The following is a 15,975-nucleotide window of genomic DNA, read 5'->3' as shown; positions in this document are numbered from 1 at the left end:
TAGAAACTAACAACCTACTCTCTAACAAACAATTTGGTTTCAGAAAAAAAATTATCTTGCAACCTACAACTCCTGCACTGCAAAAACATAAGGACTACACATCTCGATCAAGGAAAATCAATAGATACAGTTTACATTGATTTCTGTAAAGCCTTTGACTCAGTAGTTCATGACAAACTACTTCTAAAACTGAAATCCTACGGCATCTCAGGATCCTTCCATAGTTGGATAACTGTGTTCCTATCAAACAGACAACAAGTTGTCAAAATAAGGAGCGCCATATCTAATCCTGTTTCGGTTAACAGCGGTATGCCCCAAGGCAGCGTACTTGGACAAACACTCTTCATATTCTATATAAATTACCTTTGCAATTACATTACAAGCAACTATGTTCTTGCCGATGATGTAAAACTTTTCAACATCACTGATAAAAAGCCAGAAAGACCTTGATTTTGTGTTCAAATGATCAAACATCTGGCAACTCCAAATCTCAACCAACAAATGCTCTGTCATACACATTGGCAAAAAGAATCAGAGCACCAAATACAAGCTGAATAAACAACACCAACCCAGAGTATTGCATTTTTAAATGACCATACCTGTAAATTAACATTTGGGCCTGGATTGATAGGAAGAGTGGCAGATGCCAATGTGCGAGTGAGAAGCTGATTGGAAGGGTGGCTGCTAGTAGGATGTGTGGCCTTCCAATATGCCTCCAAATAGTCAGCTAGGTGTTCGCAAGCATCTTCAAGCTGGTTCTCGTCCAGAATCACATCAAACATTTCCTTATCAGAGAAAAAAAATGTGAAAAACACAGTCTCACAAACCACATTAAACACTAAGTACAAAAGCAAAAAAATACATGCTTTTAGAATAATGAATTTAACATTAATGAATATTTTGAGGAAAAACTAAATCACATTTACCATTTAGATTTTTTATTTAGATTTTTTTTTTAAAGTACTGCTTGCTAAATCCTTTGATGAATTTAGAGAAAAGTATTGAAACTTCCAGGTATATCAAAAGGTAAAAGGTAAATGTTTCCCTGTCCAGTCATGTCCAACTCTAGGGGGTGGTGCTCATCTCCGTTTCTTGGTGCTCAACAGGGATATATGCCAATGGTACATGGAGCCCTGTTAATTTCCCACCAGTGATACTCATTAATCTATTCACATTATCATGCTTTCAAACTGCTAGGTAGGCAGGAGTTTGTGCAAGGAACAAGCTGGTAAACCTAGTATCTTTAAATACTGATCCAATGTGCTCCCTTATATCTGGAGAACTTATATATAAGAATTGAACAAATCAACCTCTAATTGTTTTGAAAATGGTTTGGAAAAGAATTTCCAACAAGAAATTAAGATTCAAATATGAAATGAAAACCAATTTAAATTAAAGAATTCTTCTTCAATCCAAATTAAAGAATATTTTTAAAATTATTGTATATATGGTATACAACTCCAAATAAAATGGCCTGTGTTTCTTTTCTGGAATTCTTTTTTGGAATGTTTACGAGGAAAACAAAGCACCACAATCATGTCCCCTTGTATTTTTTGAGATAAGTAAAGCTAAAAATATATATCCAAACTTGCTCTCCTAAATATACTTTCAGTGATTAGGGCAAATATTTGTTCCAAAGAATTTAGTAATTATTTTTACGACATTGTATGCCACTAGAATGTCCATAGCTAACCACTGGAAAAACATATTGCCATAGCAGAGAAATTGATCTTCACTTTATAACTGCAATTAATCAAGTTAAAATTAAAGTTTTCTCAAATATATGCTCTTGTTTTGTTCTGTAGGAACAATAACAGTTTTGCATCAGACAAAAATAATAGAAATGCTAAAGAAATCATATTTGGTTTCATGAATACTTCTTTTTCTTCATCGTTTTTAACCATTTTAACAAATATTTTTTAAAATCCCAAATTTCTATCATTCTGATTTCAACTATCAAACAAAAACAGAATGATTTCTCACACTGAAATATATTGAGAAACAAAGAAACAGTGATATTCAAAAGTAATTGTATGTGAAAGTATATGTTTTCTGTGCAAGTCTTCTCCTTTAACACACTTTCCCAATGAAAAAACAGTATCTCTGTCATTTAAGACAGGTCTGGCCAGCTTCATATGGACAAAAAACCTTATCTGAAATCTCCAGGGTGGAAAGGTATGTCCAGTTTTGATATCTGATGGGTGGTGATATAAAGTGTCTACAAGGTTTAGGACAGAGGTGGGGAATGATTTGTGAACTATGACTCCTGAACCAGCTGAAGTCCACAAGTCATAAAAGGGCCATAGTTCTCCATCCCTTGTTTAGGACAGACCGTTTTCCTTGAAATTTCCAAATGAAAAAGAAAAACAAAGAATGTCACCCCTGCACAATGACATGACATCCTAAACAAGAAAGAAAGAAGAAATATAGTCCAGATTAAGATTGCCCGTTAAGAGGAAAACAAAGGAGAGATGTTGGCTATTTTTAATTATACCTGTAAAAAGTTGATTTGACCATAGCTGATTTGGTTACCCTCTTTTCACACAGGCTACTTCATTCATTGCCTACTATTGCATACATTACTGAACCAAAGAGATTTTTGTTCTAATAGCAAACATTTGACACAATTATAAAACTGGAAAGTTTGAAAAAATATTTAATTTTTTTTTAAAAAACCCATATATATTAAGAATGACTTACAGGAGGGCACTGAGCCAGTTTATCAGCTGCTACCATTTGAACGTTAAGGTGCTTAGCCTGAGATTTGCCTCGTGATTTTATCAGTCTTTGTAAAACCTGTGGAAAAAATACTATAGTTAACATAGAAGTTAATGAGAAAATGAAACAGTACAGGATACTGCATATACAGTGATCCCCCGGTTATTGCGTTCCCGATCATTGCGAACGGGCTAATTTGCGATTTTGCAACCCGGAAGTAAAAACACCATCTGCGCATGCGCGCCCTTTTTTCTATGGGCACGCATGCGTAGATGGCGCCGGGCAGATCAGCTGCTGGGCAGCTTCCCTAGGTCTTCCCCCTCTTGCTGGCGGGAGGGCGAGCGGCGGGCATCAGCAAGGAGTTTCCCCACCGCCCACGCAAACTCCTTGCTGCCGCCCGCCCTTCGCCCGCCCACGCCGTTCATTCTCGCCGCTTCCCAGCTGAGTCCTGAAGCGAATTCGCTTCAGGACTCAGCTGGAAAGCGGCGAGAGCGAGCGCGAGCGAACGGCTTGTCCGCTGCCCGCTCGCGCATCGCCCGCCCACGCCGTTCATTCTCGCCGCTTCCCACCTGAGTCCTGAAGTGAATTCGCTTCAGGACTCAGCTGGGAAGCGCGAGCGAGCGGCGCCAGCGAACGGCTTGTCCGCCGCCTGCCTGCCCGCTAGCAAGGAGCCGAAGATTGGGGGTGGCGCGGCTGTTTTAAAACGTCTCCGCCGGCATGGGGGCTTGCCAGCACCCCCCAGACCCCCAACCCGGGTTTGGGGGGCTCCCCATGCCGGCGGCGACGTTTTAAAACAGCCGCGGGGCTTCCCAATGAGTCCCGAAGACAAACGCGGAAGTTCGCTAGCAAGGAGCCGAAGATTGGGGGTGGCGCGGCTGTTTTAAAACGTCGCCGGCGGCATGGGGGGCTTCCTAGCAGCCCCCCAAACCCGGGTTGGGAGTCCGGGGGGTGCTGGCAAGCCCCCCATGCCGGCGGCGACATTTTAAAACAGCCGCGCCACCCCCAATCTTCGGCTCCTCGCTAGCGCTGCGGAAGTAAAAACACCATCTGCGCATGCGCAGATGGTGTTTTTACTTCCGCAGCGCTACTTCGCGAAAACCCGCTCGTTGCGGGGGGTCCTGGAACGGAACCCTCGCAATGATCGGGGGATCACTGTACTTCATTTTAGAATGTTCCAATTCCAGTCTCTTAAAGTAATGATGACAACATGGGGGATAGTGTTATATGTATTTAGGAGACCTTTCTCCTCAAATTTTGCTTCCGAATTATGAGGCTATTACTTACTAGAAACTCTTTAGAAACATAGAAGACTGACGGCAGAAAAAGACCTTATGGTCCATCTTGTCTTATACTATTTTCTGTATTTTATCTTAGGATGGATATATGTTTATCCCAGGCATGTTTAAATTCAGTTACTGTGGATTTATCTACCACGTCTGCTGGAAGTTTGTTCCAAGGATCTACTACTCTTTCAGTAAAATAATATTTTCTCATTTTGCTTTTGATCTTTCCCCCAACTAACTTCAGATTGTGTCCCCTTGTTCTTGTGTTCACTTTCCTATTAAAAACACTTCCCTCCTGGACCTTATTTAACCCTTTAATATATTTAAATGTTTTTATCATGTCCCCCCTTTTCCTTCTGTCCTCCAGACTATACAGATTGAGTTCATTAAGTCTTTCCTGATACGTTTTATGCTTAAGACCTTCCACCATTCTTGTAGCCCGTCTTTGGACCCGCTCAATTTTGTCAATATCTTTTTGTAGGTGAGGTCTCCAGAACTGAACACAGTATTCCAAATGTGGTCTCACCAGCATTCTATATAGCAGGATCATAATCTCCCTCTTCCTGCTTGTTATACCTCTAGCTATGCAGCCAAGCATCCTACTTGCTTTCCCTACCGCCTGACTGCACTGTTCATCCATTTTGAGACTGTCAGAAATCACTACCCCTAAATCCTTCTCTTCTGAAGTTTTTGCTAACAGAGAACTGCCAATACAAGACTCAGATTGTGGATTCCTTTTCCCCAAGTGCATTATTTTACATTGATTATTAATGCAAAATTATGTGAACAATTCTTTAAAAGCTACCCATTCAATTAAGGTTGTTTACAACATATGGGGATTAAAAATCTCAATATATTAATAGCAACATTTAAAATCTACAGAATAAAATCTATAGAATATACATTATATAGACGAAAGCAAAAAAAGGGAAACAACAATTAGATGAAATTATTTACCTTTGGAGAAGTAATCTTTACATATACTATAATGGGTGCCAGGGAAGTTTTGCTAAGTTGAGCAGGATGATTAATAGTATCAGCATCAAGTACTACCAACTGTAATGTTCTTGCTAGTTCAAATATTCGTTCAATTTCACTCTGAACTTCAGCTGCAAAAAGTACAAATATATTAGTTAAATAATGTTTTATTTATCAAATAATATAATGCAAATATAATATACATTCAGGAACACTAAACATTTTTCTTTTGCTTTTTCGTTCCATATTTTACGCAATAGAATTATTCAAAAATATGCTTTCATCAATATGTCTTTAATCAGTCATGATACTCCTTTTTTACACATAGTATGAATAATTACCACTAACTGGTTTTTCATTTAGAATGGCTGATTCAACATAATTCCTAAATCGCTGATGTACATTATGTTTTTTCATCAGACTGAATTTGGGACACTAACTAGGCCATTTCCCACCACTTTGGATTATTCTATTGTGTTTTAAACATTGGATTTGTACATTGTTGATTACTGTTGTGAGCCGTTCCAAACCTTCGGAGAGGGGCGGCATACAAATCTAATAAATTATTATTATTATTATTATTAATTATTAAAGCAAAATGATCCTCACCCCATTGTTATTATTATTGTTGTTGTCACTATTTAATATCCAATTTCAGTAAATGAAACAACAAAATGCAGCTCTCTGTATTTTTATCAAGTCTTTTCCTATATGTAGGTTTCCTATAATTTTTCAATAGATTACTGTCAGCATTTTTGCAATAGTTAATTCTGTTGGTTGTCTTGACTATGCAATAGGAAGATAAAATATGAATTTAAAAAACAAACATTCTTACTGCTTTTCACATATCATTAGTATTTTACAAAAAAAAAAAGTCAGAGTTACCAGGAAAAAAAATCACATATAATAGAAAGTCCCATTCAACTGTCTCCTTTTATGTAAGTAACAGTGGAAAATATCGCTACAATGAACTATATTTCCTTAAGAGCAGACCACATCATATTTATGTACAGTTTATAAAAGAGTTTTAATGAATATTAAATATTTAATTATTAAAACTTCCATCAGTCAATTTTAAACCAAGAATGATTTTGTAAAAGCTGATTAAGAGCCAGTTTGGTGTAATAATTAAGGCAGCAGGATAAAACCCAGGAGAGTATATGTTCTATTTCTACTACTTTAGGCACAAAGCCAATTGGGTGACCTTGAGGAAGAGGTGGTATTCAGCCGGTTCTGACCAGTTCTGGAGAACTGGTAGCAGAAATTTTGAATAGTTCAGAGAACTGGCCACCACTTATGAATGGCCCCGCCCCCATCTATTTGCTACCTCCCGACTCCCAGCTGATTGGCTGGGTCTTTTTTTGTTGCCCTGCATAGGAGAACGGAGGTGGAAAGCAGGTTAGTGGGGTGGGGATTTTGCAATATCTTTCTCCTGCCATGACACCAAACCATGCCCACAGAACCGATAGTAAAAATGTTTGAATCTGACCACTACCTTGAGTCAGTCACTTCCAGCCCTAGAATGGAGATAATGGCAAACTACTCCAAAAGATTTTTTGCTAAGAAAAACTACAGGGATTATCTGGGCAGTCAATACTGATTCGAAGGCATAAAAATAATTTTAAAAGGAGGCTCTCTCTCTCTCTCTCTCTGTGTGTGTGTGTGTGTGTGTGTATGTGTTCCGATATAGTATGTGTGCATTCCTTATATTTTAGAGGAGACAAAATCATACTTGTAAATGGAGGAAAAATGGTAATGAACTACTATTTATTACTTCAATTGATATAGCTGCTCACTCATCAATTTGTCCCTTTATAATGAAAATTATAGCAAAATGAAGAGTCAGGCACAAGTCTCAGTTTAATGGAAAAGCTGCATTGCTACAACGCTCAAGTCAGTCCAGTCCTTTGTTTGATAAACTAGAACACTGAAATAAACTAGGAAACAGCAATATCTTCTGCTATTCTTGATGCTTTATATAACAAATAAATACCAGAATATCTATCTTACTTATTCTGGATTTTTAAAGAGAAAACACCCTCAGCACACAAACTGGTTTAAATTATTTAAGCTTCTAGAGACATTGTAGAAGCTAGGAATATTGAAGATCCATTATCCTCTTCAATTGTCTACTTTGCCCAACCTATAGGCCTCCATTTTAGCTTTCTTGACATCTGAAAGTCTGCTGAAAAATAGACCCTGAAAAAAACAAGAGGAAATCCAATGCTGGATTTTGGTGCACTCCCCTTAGTTGGGAAAATCTGACTCATTCATAGCCTTGGAATGCTTGGTCTAATTTGACTACTTATGTTCGTCATCCGTAAGCATTATTGTTCAGAGAAATTATGAGTATTGAGTACTAAATAAGGTATAATAAACAAAAAATAAAAAGAAAGCAAGGAAAAGGAGTACAAATGCATAAACAATAGATTTAAGTATCTCATAGAGCTTATTTATTTATTTTATTTTATTTTAAAATAAATATTTGAGTTTACAAATAACTCAAGGCAGCAAATACATTGAATCCTTCTATCAACGACTCTGGGAAGTAAGTTTATCTGAGAGTAAGTGACTAGTCCAAGGTCATCCAGTTGGCTTTCATGGTTATATCCAAAGGTGCTTTTTCAAGAAAAAAAAACTTTCTAGTTTTTCTTTGAAAATGTTTTGCTTCACGTCCAAGAAACTTCTTCAGGTCTGGCCTGGATGACTGGGAATCTCCATAGACATTATAGGTTATAATTTTTCCAAATATAATTTATCAAATGTGAATAATAATACCGCATCATTTCAAAAGGTTAAAAAATTGATATTAAGCTCTAAACAAAGCAAGAACAACAGAATTATTTTGTTAAGAAGCTATCTTTCTTTTTCTATTTAAAAAAATTAAATCCAAAAGAAAAAAAATTGAACAGAGACAAAGCAAATCTAAACAAAAACATTGTTTAATTTTGTTTTGGTTCTGTTCATTTTTTTACCTTTGGATTTGGGATTTTTTTATTTTGAATAAAATAAAATTGTTTAAAAAAGTGTTTTTAAAACAAATGTAACATATACAGTGTATCGTCCAATAAATGTGTCTTCTCTCTGCTTCTATTTCATTTGAAAATTTGTCATTAAACAAATCCAAAAATTCAAAAAGCTTGACATTTTAAGAGAAAGAAAATAGTATTATTCATATGATGCAAACATTGAAATGCATTGAAAGTGACCCAACATTAATTATCTCAACCATACAACAACAACAAAAAAAGAATGTCAAGATTTTTTTAAAAGGAAGAATTGAATATTTTTCAGACACGTTTTAATTATAACAAATTATTTTAAAGTTCTTAAGGAGTGGCCTGGCAATTAATAGATCTATCAAACAATGACTTTTTTTTTCAAATAAGGAAGCTATTTAGTAGCATCTCATTAAAAAAAATGATACAATTTCATCAAGAAAACATAAATTTTGAGAAGAGAATATAATTCAAGATTGGATTGGAGTCTTTGGTGCTCTCTGAACTTGGTTATTTAGTTATGTTCATTTATCTTAAAAATGATGGCAAATATAAAGGAATACCATTTGGTGAAATACTCTGTCTCTTTGTGTTCTGTCTGGGTTTTCCCAGACCTCCACACCCACTGAAAAAACAGCCAGACACTCTGGTAAAATCCCAAAAGTATTTTATAGCAGGAAAAAATAAGCACAAAGGAAAACCTGTCTTCACAGCAGACAGGTTACAATACGTTACAACAGGGTCCTGATGTCCAGTCAATTTCACAAGCTTCTTGCTGGCACACCCCCCCCAAGGTTTCAATAGTCCAAGGCACAAACCAGGATTGTAGCCACCAAAGTTCACAGACAGGTCTCACGAATCTCCAAGATAAAACTCCACAAGCCAGGAAGGGTGGGGCCGCCTTTTATCCTTTCCCAAGCACCACACCCAAACCCAGCTGTGACCTCTAATGCTGGAAATACCTAGCCAATTGAGTTCGTCTCTGATTAGCTCTCCTTTGTCGCATATCTATGATGTCATGAGCATCTTCCCCCAGGGAATCCAGGCTGCTTGCTGGGGAGAGCTTCCCCTGGTGGAACTCTGGCTGTCCTTCTTCTTCAGCCTGGGATTCCGCTTCCTCGTCAGTCTGCACCTCCTGGTCCTCAGCCTCTCCCTCTGAGCTGGAAGCCGACAGCAAATCAGCCATTCCCGGAGGGGTCCCAGGCTGAACCACAACACTTTGTAGAGAGAGGAAACCTCTGGACATGTCCTTCTTCACTACTCTTTTTATAGAGACATTTGCACAAAATTTATTTTCCTGATAATTAAAAGGTATCCTAATCATTCTGACACTGTTCATCTTCAGTGGCTGCTTAAAGATGAATGAATCACAGCATAGGTAGTTTAGATTCTGTGCAGCAACATTAAAGTTTTTTCAGAACCTGATGAATAAGTCCATATTTTACCAATTTTACCAATTAACTATTTTACCAATTAATGCACTAAATCTTTTGATATTATCACCATGTTGCATTTTAATATCTAATGACTAGCCAGTAATATATGAAGTCTATGAGTCATTCTTAGCTTCCCTGCCATCCCTTCCTAATTAAGCTGAGAATAACATCCTTTAAATTGCAATAGGTCAAAGTGGCTGTAAATAAAGTGGCTACTAAAGTGGCTGAAAAAATGGATATAATAATATGAATTACCAACTGAATTTTTAAGCAATAAATTTCCAAGGGTAATTCAGTATGTGTTCTAAATTTAACTTCCATGCATATCTTTGACAAGAAAAAAATGCTGGATTAATTTTGACTATGACTTAATTGTGTATTCATATAACTATTCTAAAACTAGTTAGAGATCACAGTATAAAAGCACTCTACACAATATAGACAGCAACAAGACAAACACAGCTTCAAAGGCAACATTTTCAAGGCAATGTACCCTTTTTGTGCATGCAACAATGTAGGTACATATAGCCCAATTCCATAATGGAAAATAGTGACCACAAACAGCAACATGCACATCTACAGTTTTGGACCAGTGCAATACAGAATTTTAGAATTCTGTTATTTAAAACTCTAATTATCAAATATTTTATACCTATTGCAGACTGATTGCTAGCATTTAAAATTGGAAACATCTTCCGGGGGGAAAAAATCAGTACAACTATGATGACTTATTTTTGTCATTACAAAACCTTCTATCAATAGCAGATAGTGATTTTGTAAGGTACAATGCGTACTAAACACGCACAAAAGAAAAAATAACTAGCAATTTTATATACATACCCAAAACATCTGGAAAGGGAGGGCATTAATGAATGAAAAAACTCAAGAGAATCAGGATCTTGTCCAAGCAGAATGAGATACACTTACAAGAGTAGCTAGAAATATGGTGTGCATGGGAGCAAATAAGAAGGGTTGGATTTGAAACGGACAAAGAAATAATGCAAAAGCCACATACAGTATTTGGTTCAGAAGCATTACAGATACTATAGACATACAGGATTGCATTACAACTATGAAATTTAAATTGTTTTTGAGTGAAGTATGTTTTTTTCAAAAGAATGTATGTTTATAAACTTTTAAAAGACCAATCCTTGGTAGTCTCTAATGTATTTGAAAACATGCATAATGGCAATCTGTTCAGTATCAATATATCTAAAATGGAAAATTAAGAAAGCAACATCCATTCCATATTAACAAAGAATGTAATATGTTATCTCATGAAAATGGCACATAAAATAAAATTCAGGAGCTGCCCCCCCCCAAAAAGATTTTCAGAACATAATTCTTGATTTTCTGAGAATATCAGCTATCCCTTGGAATACTTCTTATTTACAAATAAATTGTATTCTTTGTTACAAGATGATTATATACCATGCGCAACTTTGATAAATTAATGTTTAGGTCCAGTCAGTTCTTAAGTGGAGTCCAATGTTATCTATGTGAAAAATAGGCAGTTTTTAAACTCCACAGTGAAATAAAATAATTTTACTGGAACTTCTTGTTATGCATCATATACCAAGATATTATACACAAATATTATGTGTATATCCAAGACGATATCTTATATTAATTACAATGGGCATATTGTAATTAATGGCATTAGAGAAAAAATGCTTATTCTCTAACTTAAAAAAAATATTGGCAGTAAGAAGACAACAAAACAGCTTAAAAACACAATAACGGATCTGACAATAAGTAGAAGTTATTTATATCATTTTACATTCAAGTCAAATTTGATCCATGAAGTTTTTTTCTAGGCAACATGTTCAGAAGTGCCTAGGATTGGGAGAAAGAGCCAGTTTGGCAGTCTGCCTGCACTTAGAACTACAAGGTTCTCTCACCTGCCTCCTGGCCTATCTACCAGCCACGCCCTCAGGATATATAGTTTATCTGTCCCTTTTGACCAGTCTATACAGAAGCACTCCTTGGTGGCAGTACTGATGCTGAATTAGAAACTATGTCTCTGAATTGCCTCTTCAAACCAAGCAATGTCCTGCTAAGCAATGTACCTCAAGCTCCACACCATGGCAATCCATCCCAATGCTACAGTACGCATGTATTCCTACAGTATGTGCTTTGCTTGCCCTGTTGACCTTGCCATTTTGGATTATGTTCAGTCTGCTGTCTTGTCACCTGAATTCTGCCTAGCACCTGCTTTCTGCTTGCCCTGTGGTCTTGCTCTTACTCATCTTGCCTTGCTGCCCAGTGCTTACTAGCTCGGCCACCGTAGCTGACCTTTACTGTCTTCCACTGGTGAAGAGATATACTCAGGGTCTTCCCAACACAACTTGTGCTGTTCTCCAAATACTGTGTATGCTCACAATTCTTCAGAAGACTTTAGGAACATTTGAAAGATGTGCCTATTGGTTTTCCAAATCATTTTTGCAATTACAGTAATACTTCGTCTTACGAACTTAATGGGTTCCGGGAGGAGGTTCGTAAGGTGAAAAGTTCGTAAGACGAAACAATGTTTCCCATAGGAAACAATGTAAAATAAATTAATGCGTGCAAGCAAAAAAAACAAAACGCAAAAACGGCGCTCTGCTGGCCGCCGCCGCCCGGGTGTCACCTTTTGAAATAGCCAGGCGCTTCTCAGTGTTCTCCCGAATGCTGAACCTGGAAGTTCAGCAAAAGTTCGGGTTCGGCATTCGGGTTCGGGAGGTCGCCGAGAAGCCCCGCTGCCTGGCTGTCACCATGCCAGAAGAGCCATGGAGCTGTCGGCCGGTCAGGAGGCTCAAACAGAGGTGGGGAATCCCAATAGGGAATTCCATGGGCGGAGCTTTGACGTCACGGAGACATCCTTCCTGGAGCCCACGTTTCAGCTGGCCAGGAAGGACATTTGAGCCTCCTGACCGGCCGACAGCTCCGTGGCTCTTCTGGCAAGGTGACAGCCAGGCGCCGGGGTTTCTCGGCGGCCTTACGAACCTGAACGCCAAACCCGAACTTTTGCCGAACTTCCTGGTTCAGCGTTCAGGGGAACGCCAAGAAGCTCCCCGGCTGTTTCAAAAGGCGACAGCTGGGCAGTGGCACTTCTCGGCGGCCTTACAAACTGGAATGCTGAACCCGAACTCCCGAGTTCAGCATTCGGGGTGGCGGGTTCATAAGGCGAAAAAAGTTCGTAAGAAGAGACAAAAATTTTCCAAACCCCGGGTTCGTATCTCGAAAAGTTCGTATGACGAGGGGTTCGTATCATGAAGTACTACTGTACTCGGAAGTTAAAAACTTTCCAAAGCATTGTGAGGACAGTGGACATGGCCTCTTGGAAAATTTTAGAATGTCTGAGAAGTCCCCTGAACCTCATCAGGAGTAAAGCTCTCAGGGTGAATAGGATGGCAAAGGTTAGTGTTATGCAAGTATGCATCTGAGGGTGCGAAGTTAGTGCCATTACATAATTAATAATAGAGTAACAGAGTTGAAAGGGACTTTGGAGGTCTTCTAGTCCAAAACCCTGCTCAAGTAGGAATCCCCTATTACATTTCAGGCAAATGGTTGTCTAATCTCTTTTTCTTGACTAAAAGTAGAATATTTCTTTTGTCATAATTGAGTTTCATTTTGTTTAGAGAATACCTAATGTTCAAATCTGGAAAAATCCCTCTGTATCTTAAGCCTATCTTCTGGAGTTTTGCCTATTCCTGCTACCTTAAGTGTTGTCTGTAAATTTGATGAGTTCCTCTTCTATTCCCTTGTCTAAATCATTTATGAAGATATTGCAGAATACTGGATCTAAGACAGAGCATGGTGTATCCCACTGCATTCTTCCCTCCATTTCATTAAGGACTTCAAGTTCAGTGTGATTGGTCAGCAAATTATGAATCCATCTAGTGGTGATACTATCTTTATCGCCCGCTTTTCTAACTTATTAAGTAGTTAGGTTTACTTTATCAAATGCCTTACTGAAATCCAATTATATCCACAGCATTTCTCTGATCCATTAATTTTAACACTTTATCAAATAATGCAATAAAATTTGTCTAGCATGATCTGATATCCCTTTTTGATTTTCTTTACACTCTCAAATAATCATGGCAGCATTTATTTTTAGGTATTCCACTTACATGTATATCTATCTAAATGAAGATCAGCAACTTTATTTAACAATTTTCAGTCTGTGGAACAGTCATGGAGTTTATTGTGGATATCCAAAGTTGTAACATAATTATTGGCCAGGGGAAAAGGAAAAAAATATTATTTGTTAATGCTGGTTTATTTATGTATTTATTTATGTATTTATTTGTTTGTTTGATTGATTTATTTTATGCCGCCCTTCTCCTTAGACTCAGGGCAGCTTACAACATATTAGCAGCAGCACTTTTTAACAAAGCCAGCATATTGCCTCCACAATATGGGTCCTCATTTTACCCACCTCGGAAGGATGGAAGGCTGAGTCAACCTTGAGCCAGTGATGAGATTTGAACCGCTGACCTAGTCAGCTTCAGGGGCCTGCAGTACAGCACTCTACCTGTTGCGCCACCCCGGCTCAATATTTATGATGAATTTTCACTATTCAAAGTGATATTTTATGGAAAATATGGTAATTATTTCCAGCTTGAAAGAAATAGACAATGAATATTTAAATGTACTTTATTTTTAAATTACTGAAATGTTATAGTAAAACATAAAACTTAAAGTTTAAACAATAGTTTAACAAACCACAGAGTAGCTATAGAAAGTTAGAGAAGTTAGAGTAGCAGTTATAAAAACAAAAAATATTCTGCAGATTCCAGAATTCTAGTATCTATTCCTATTTTAGTGTTATATACTGGTAGTCCATGTTCAATTACATCACGTTATTCCTCTAATGTACTATTATAATGAGCTCCTATTTTACAGCCTTTTCTTTATATTATTTTTTTAAATTAAAAAAGATAGAAAACTAATATAAGCCAATAATACAACAATAACCACTATAAGAAAAAGAATAAAGAATGACAAGAGAAAGTTTGAAGTGTAAGAAAGAAAAAAGGAAAAGAAAAAAAGGAAAAAGGATACAAAGTACACTCATACATTTATTTCTTACTCTATAAAGTAATTTTGTTAACTTCTATTTTTGATAGAATCATTTTCTCTATTTTCCAGACATGAAAATTAGCAGCATTTAAAACTCTAAACCAATGATACAAGCACTAGCCTCATTTGTGTATGTTCCTGCCTCGTGTTAACTAAATTTTGGGTTGTACTAAACATGACCTTTATCAGTTTACAATTTGCAGAGAATTAAACCATATTATTAATAATATAAACTTCACATTATTAAAATGTATGCTAATTGTGATTTACCTGTAATCTCAAGAATGTCAGTAGTGATATGAAATCTTTGCTATGTTAAACATGTATTCTAGTACTGTTAGTTAATTATTTATACAGTACAGGAAGCAAATAAATATAAATGTGAAAACAGACACTTTTTTCAAAAATTAATGCAATTCTAAAAAATATATGTGTTGCTTTTATAAATAGAATTATGTATGCATAGCAATTTATAGAAACATAGAAACATAGAAGACTGACGGCAGAAAAAGACCTCATGGTCCATCTAGTCTGCCCTTATACTATTTCCTGTATTTTATCTTACAATGGATATATGTTTATCACAGGCATGTTTAAATTCAGTTACTGTGGATTTACCAACCACGTCTGCTGGAACTTTGTTCCAAGGATCTACTACTCTTTCAGTAAAATAATATTTTCTCATGTTGCTTTTGATCTTTCCCCCAACTAACTTCAGATTGTGTCCCCTTGTTCTTGTGTTCACTTTCCTATACACTAGATCAGTGATGGCGAACCTATGACACGCGTGTCAGCACTGACACGCGTAGCCATTTTTGGTGACACGCGGCTGCTCCCGAATCTCCCCTCTACTCTGCTGAGAGTCTGGCGGTGGCAAGGAAGAAAGCCAGGGGGCGGGGAGGAAAGCACCCTATGGCAGAGCAGCAGCAGTTCCTCTCCCTGAACGCAAGAAAGAAATTGGCCAATTGCAGGCCCGCTTTCCTCCCCGCCCCCTGGCTTTCCTCCTCCTCCTCCTCCAGACACTAAGCTGCAGACCGTATTGGTCCCTTCAGTGCCGCTTTTTTGCTTCTTCGCCGCCCCGCGAGAAGCCTGGAAGCCCTGCAAGAGCGGCTGGAGGGGGCTGTAAGCAAGCCATCAGGACCCCCGCACACTAACTTGCTGACGGCCATGCTGTCCCGGATCGTGGGGAGGGGAGCTCTTCTCCCGCCAAGTGACGGCGAGGCCCTCCCAATGCTTGCCCGCCCAGGCCCCGCACTTGGAGCCGGGGCGACGGGCCTAGCCTCAGCTTACTTGGCCCCAGCGCGGCCAAAGCGTGGGGCGGAGTAGGCGGTGGCTGCTTCAGGCCCGCCCCCGAGCTGAGCTTCCTTTGGCTTCCTTCAAGGCAAAACTGCAAAGCTCACCTGCTGCCTCGAAGGAAGCCAAAGGAAACTCAGCTCAATGAGGATCGGCTGTTGGTCTCTTCAAGCTGCTGCCGCCCACTGCGGAGATCCCTTC

At 38.1% G+C, this 15,975-nt stretch overlaps 1 protein-coding gene across 5 annotated transcripts in view; it reads right to left on the bottom strand.

Moving 5' to 3' along the window:
• Window positions 1-15,975, bottom strand: part of CACNB2 (calcium voltage-gated channel auxiliary subunit beta 2) — a 206,157-nt gene that overhangs the window by 6,963 nt on the left and 183,219 nt on the right. For all 5 annotated transcript variants that reach the window (XR_011556912.1, XM_070729107.1, XM_070729106.1 and 2 more), the window contains 3 exons: window positions 4,959-5,110; window positions 2,701-2,796; window positions 600-785 (listed from right to left, as the gene is read on the bottom strand). Coding sequence is in view for 4 of the 5 variants with exons in the window: in XM_070729107.1 (XP_070585208.1) it covers window positions 600-785; window positions 2,701-2,796; window positions 4,959-5,110 (434 nt within the window). In the remaining variant the exon portion in view is untranslated. The remainder of the gene's footprint in view (window positions 1-599; window positions 786-2,700; window positions 2,797-4,958; window positions 5,111-15,975) is intronic.

Source organism: Erythrolamprus reginae, chromosome Z (assembly GCF_031021105.1).
Source record: "Erythrolamprus reginae isolate rEryReg1 chromosome Z, rEryReg1.hap1, whole genome shotgun sequence".
NCBI classification, from domain to species: Eukaryota; Metazoa; Chordata; class Lepidosauria; order Squamata; family Dipsadidae; genus Erythrolamprus; species Erythrolamprus reginae.
This window is presented reverse-complemented; position numbering and strand designations above follow the sequence as displayed.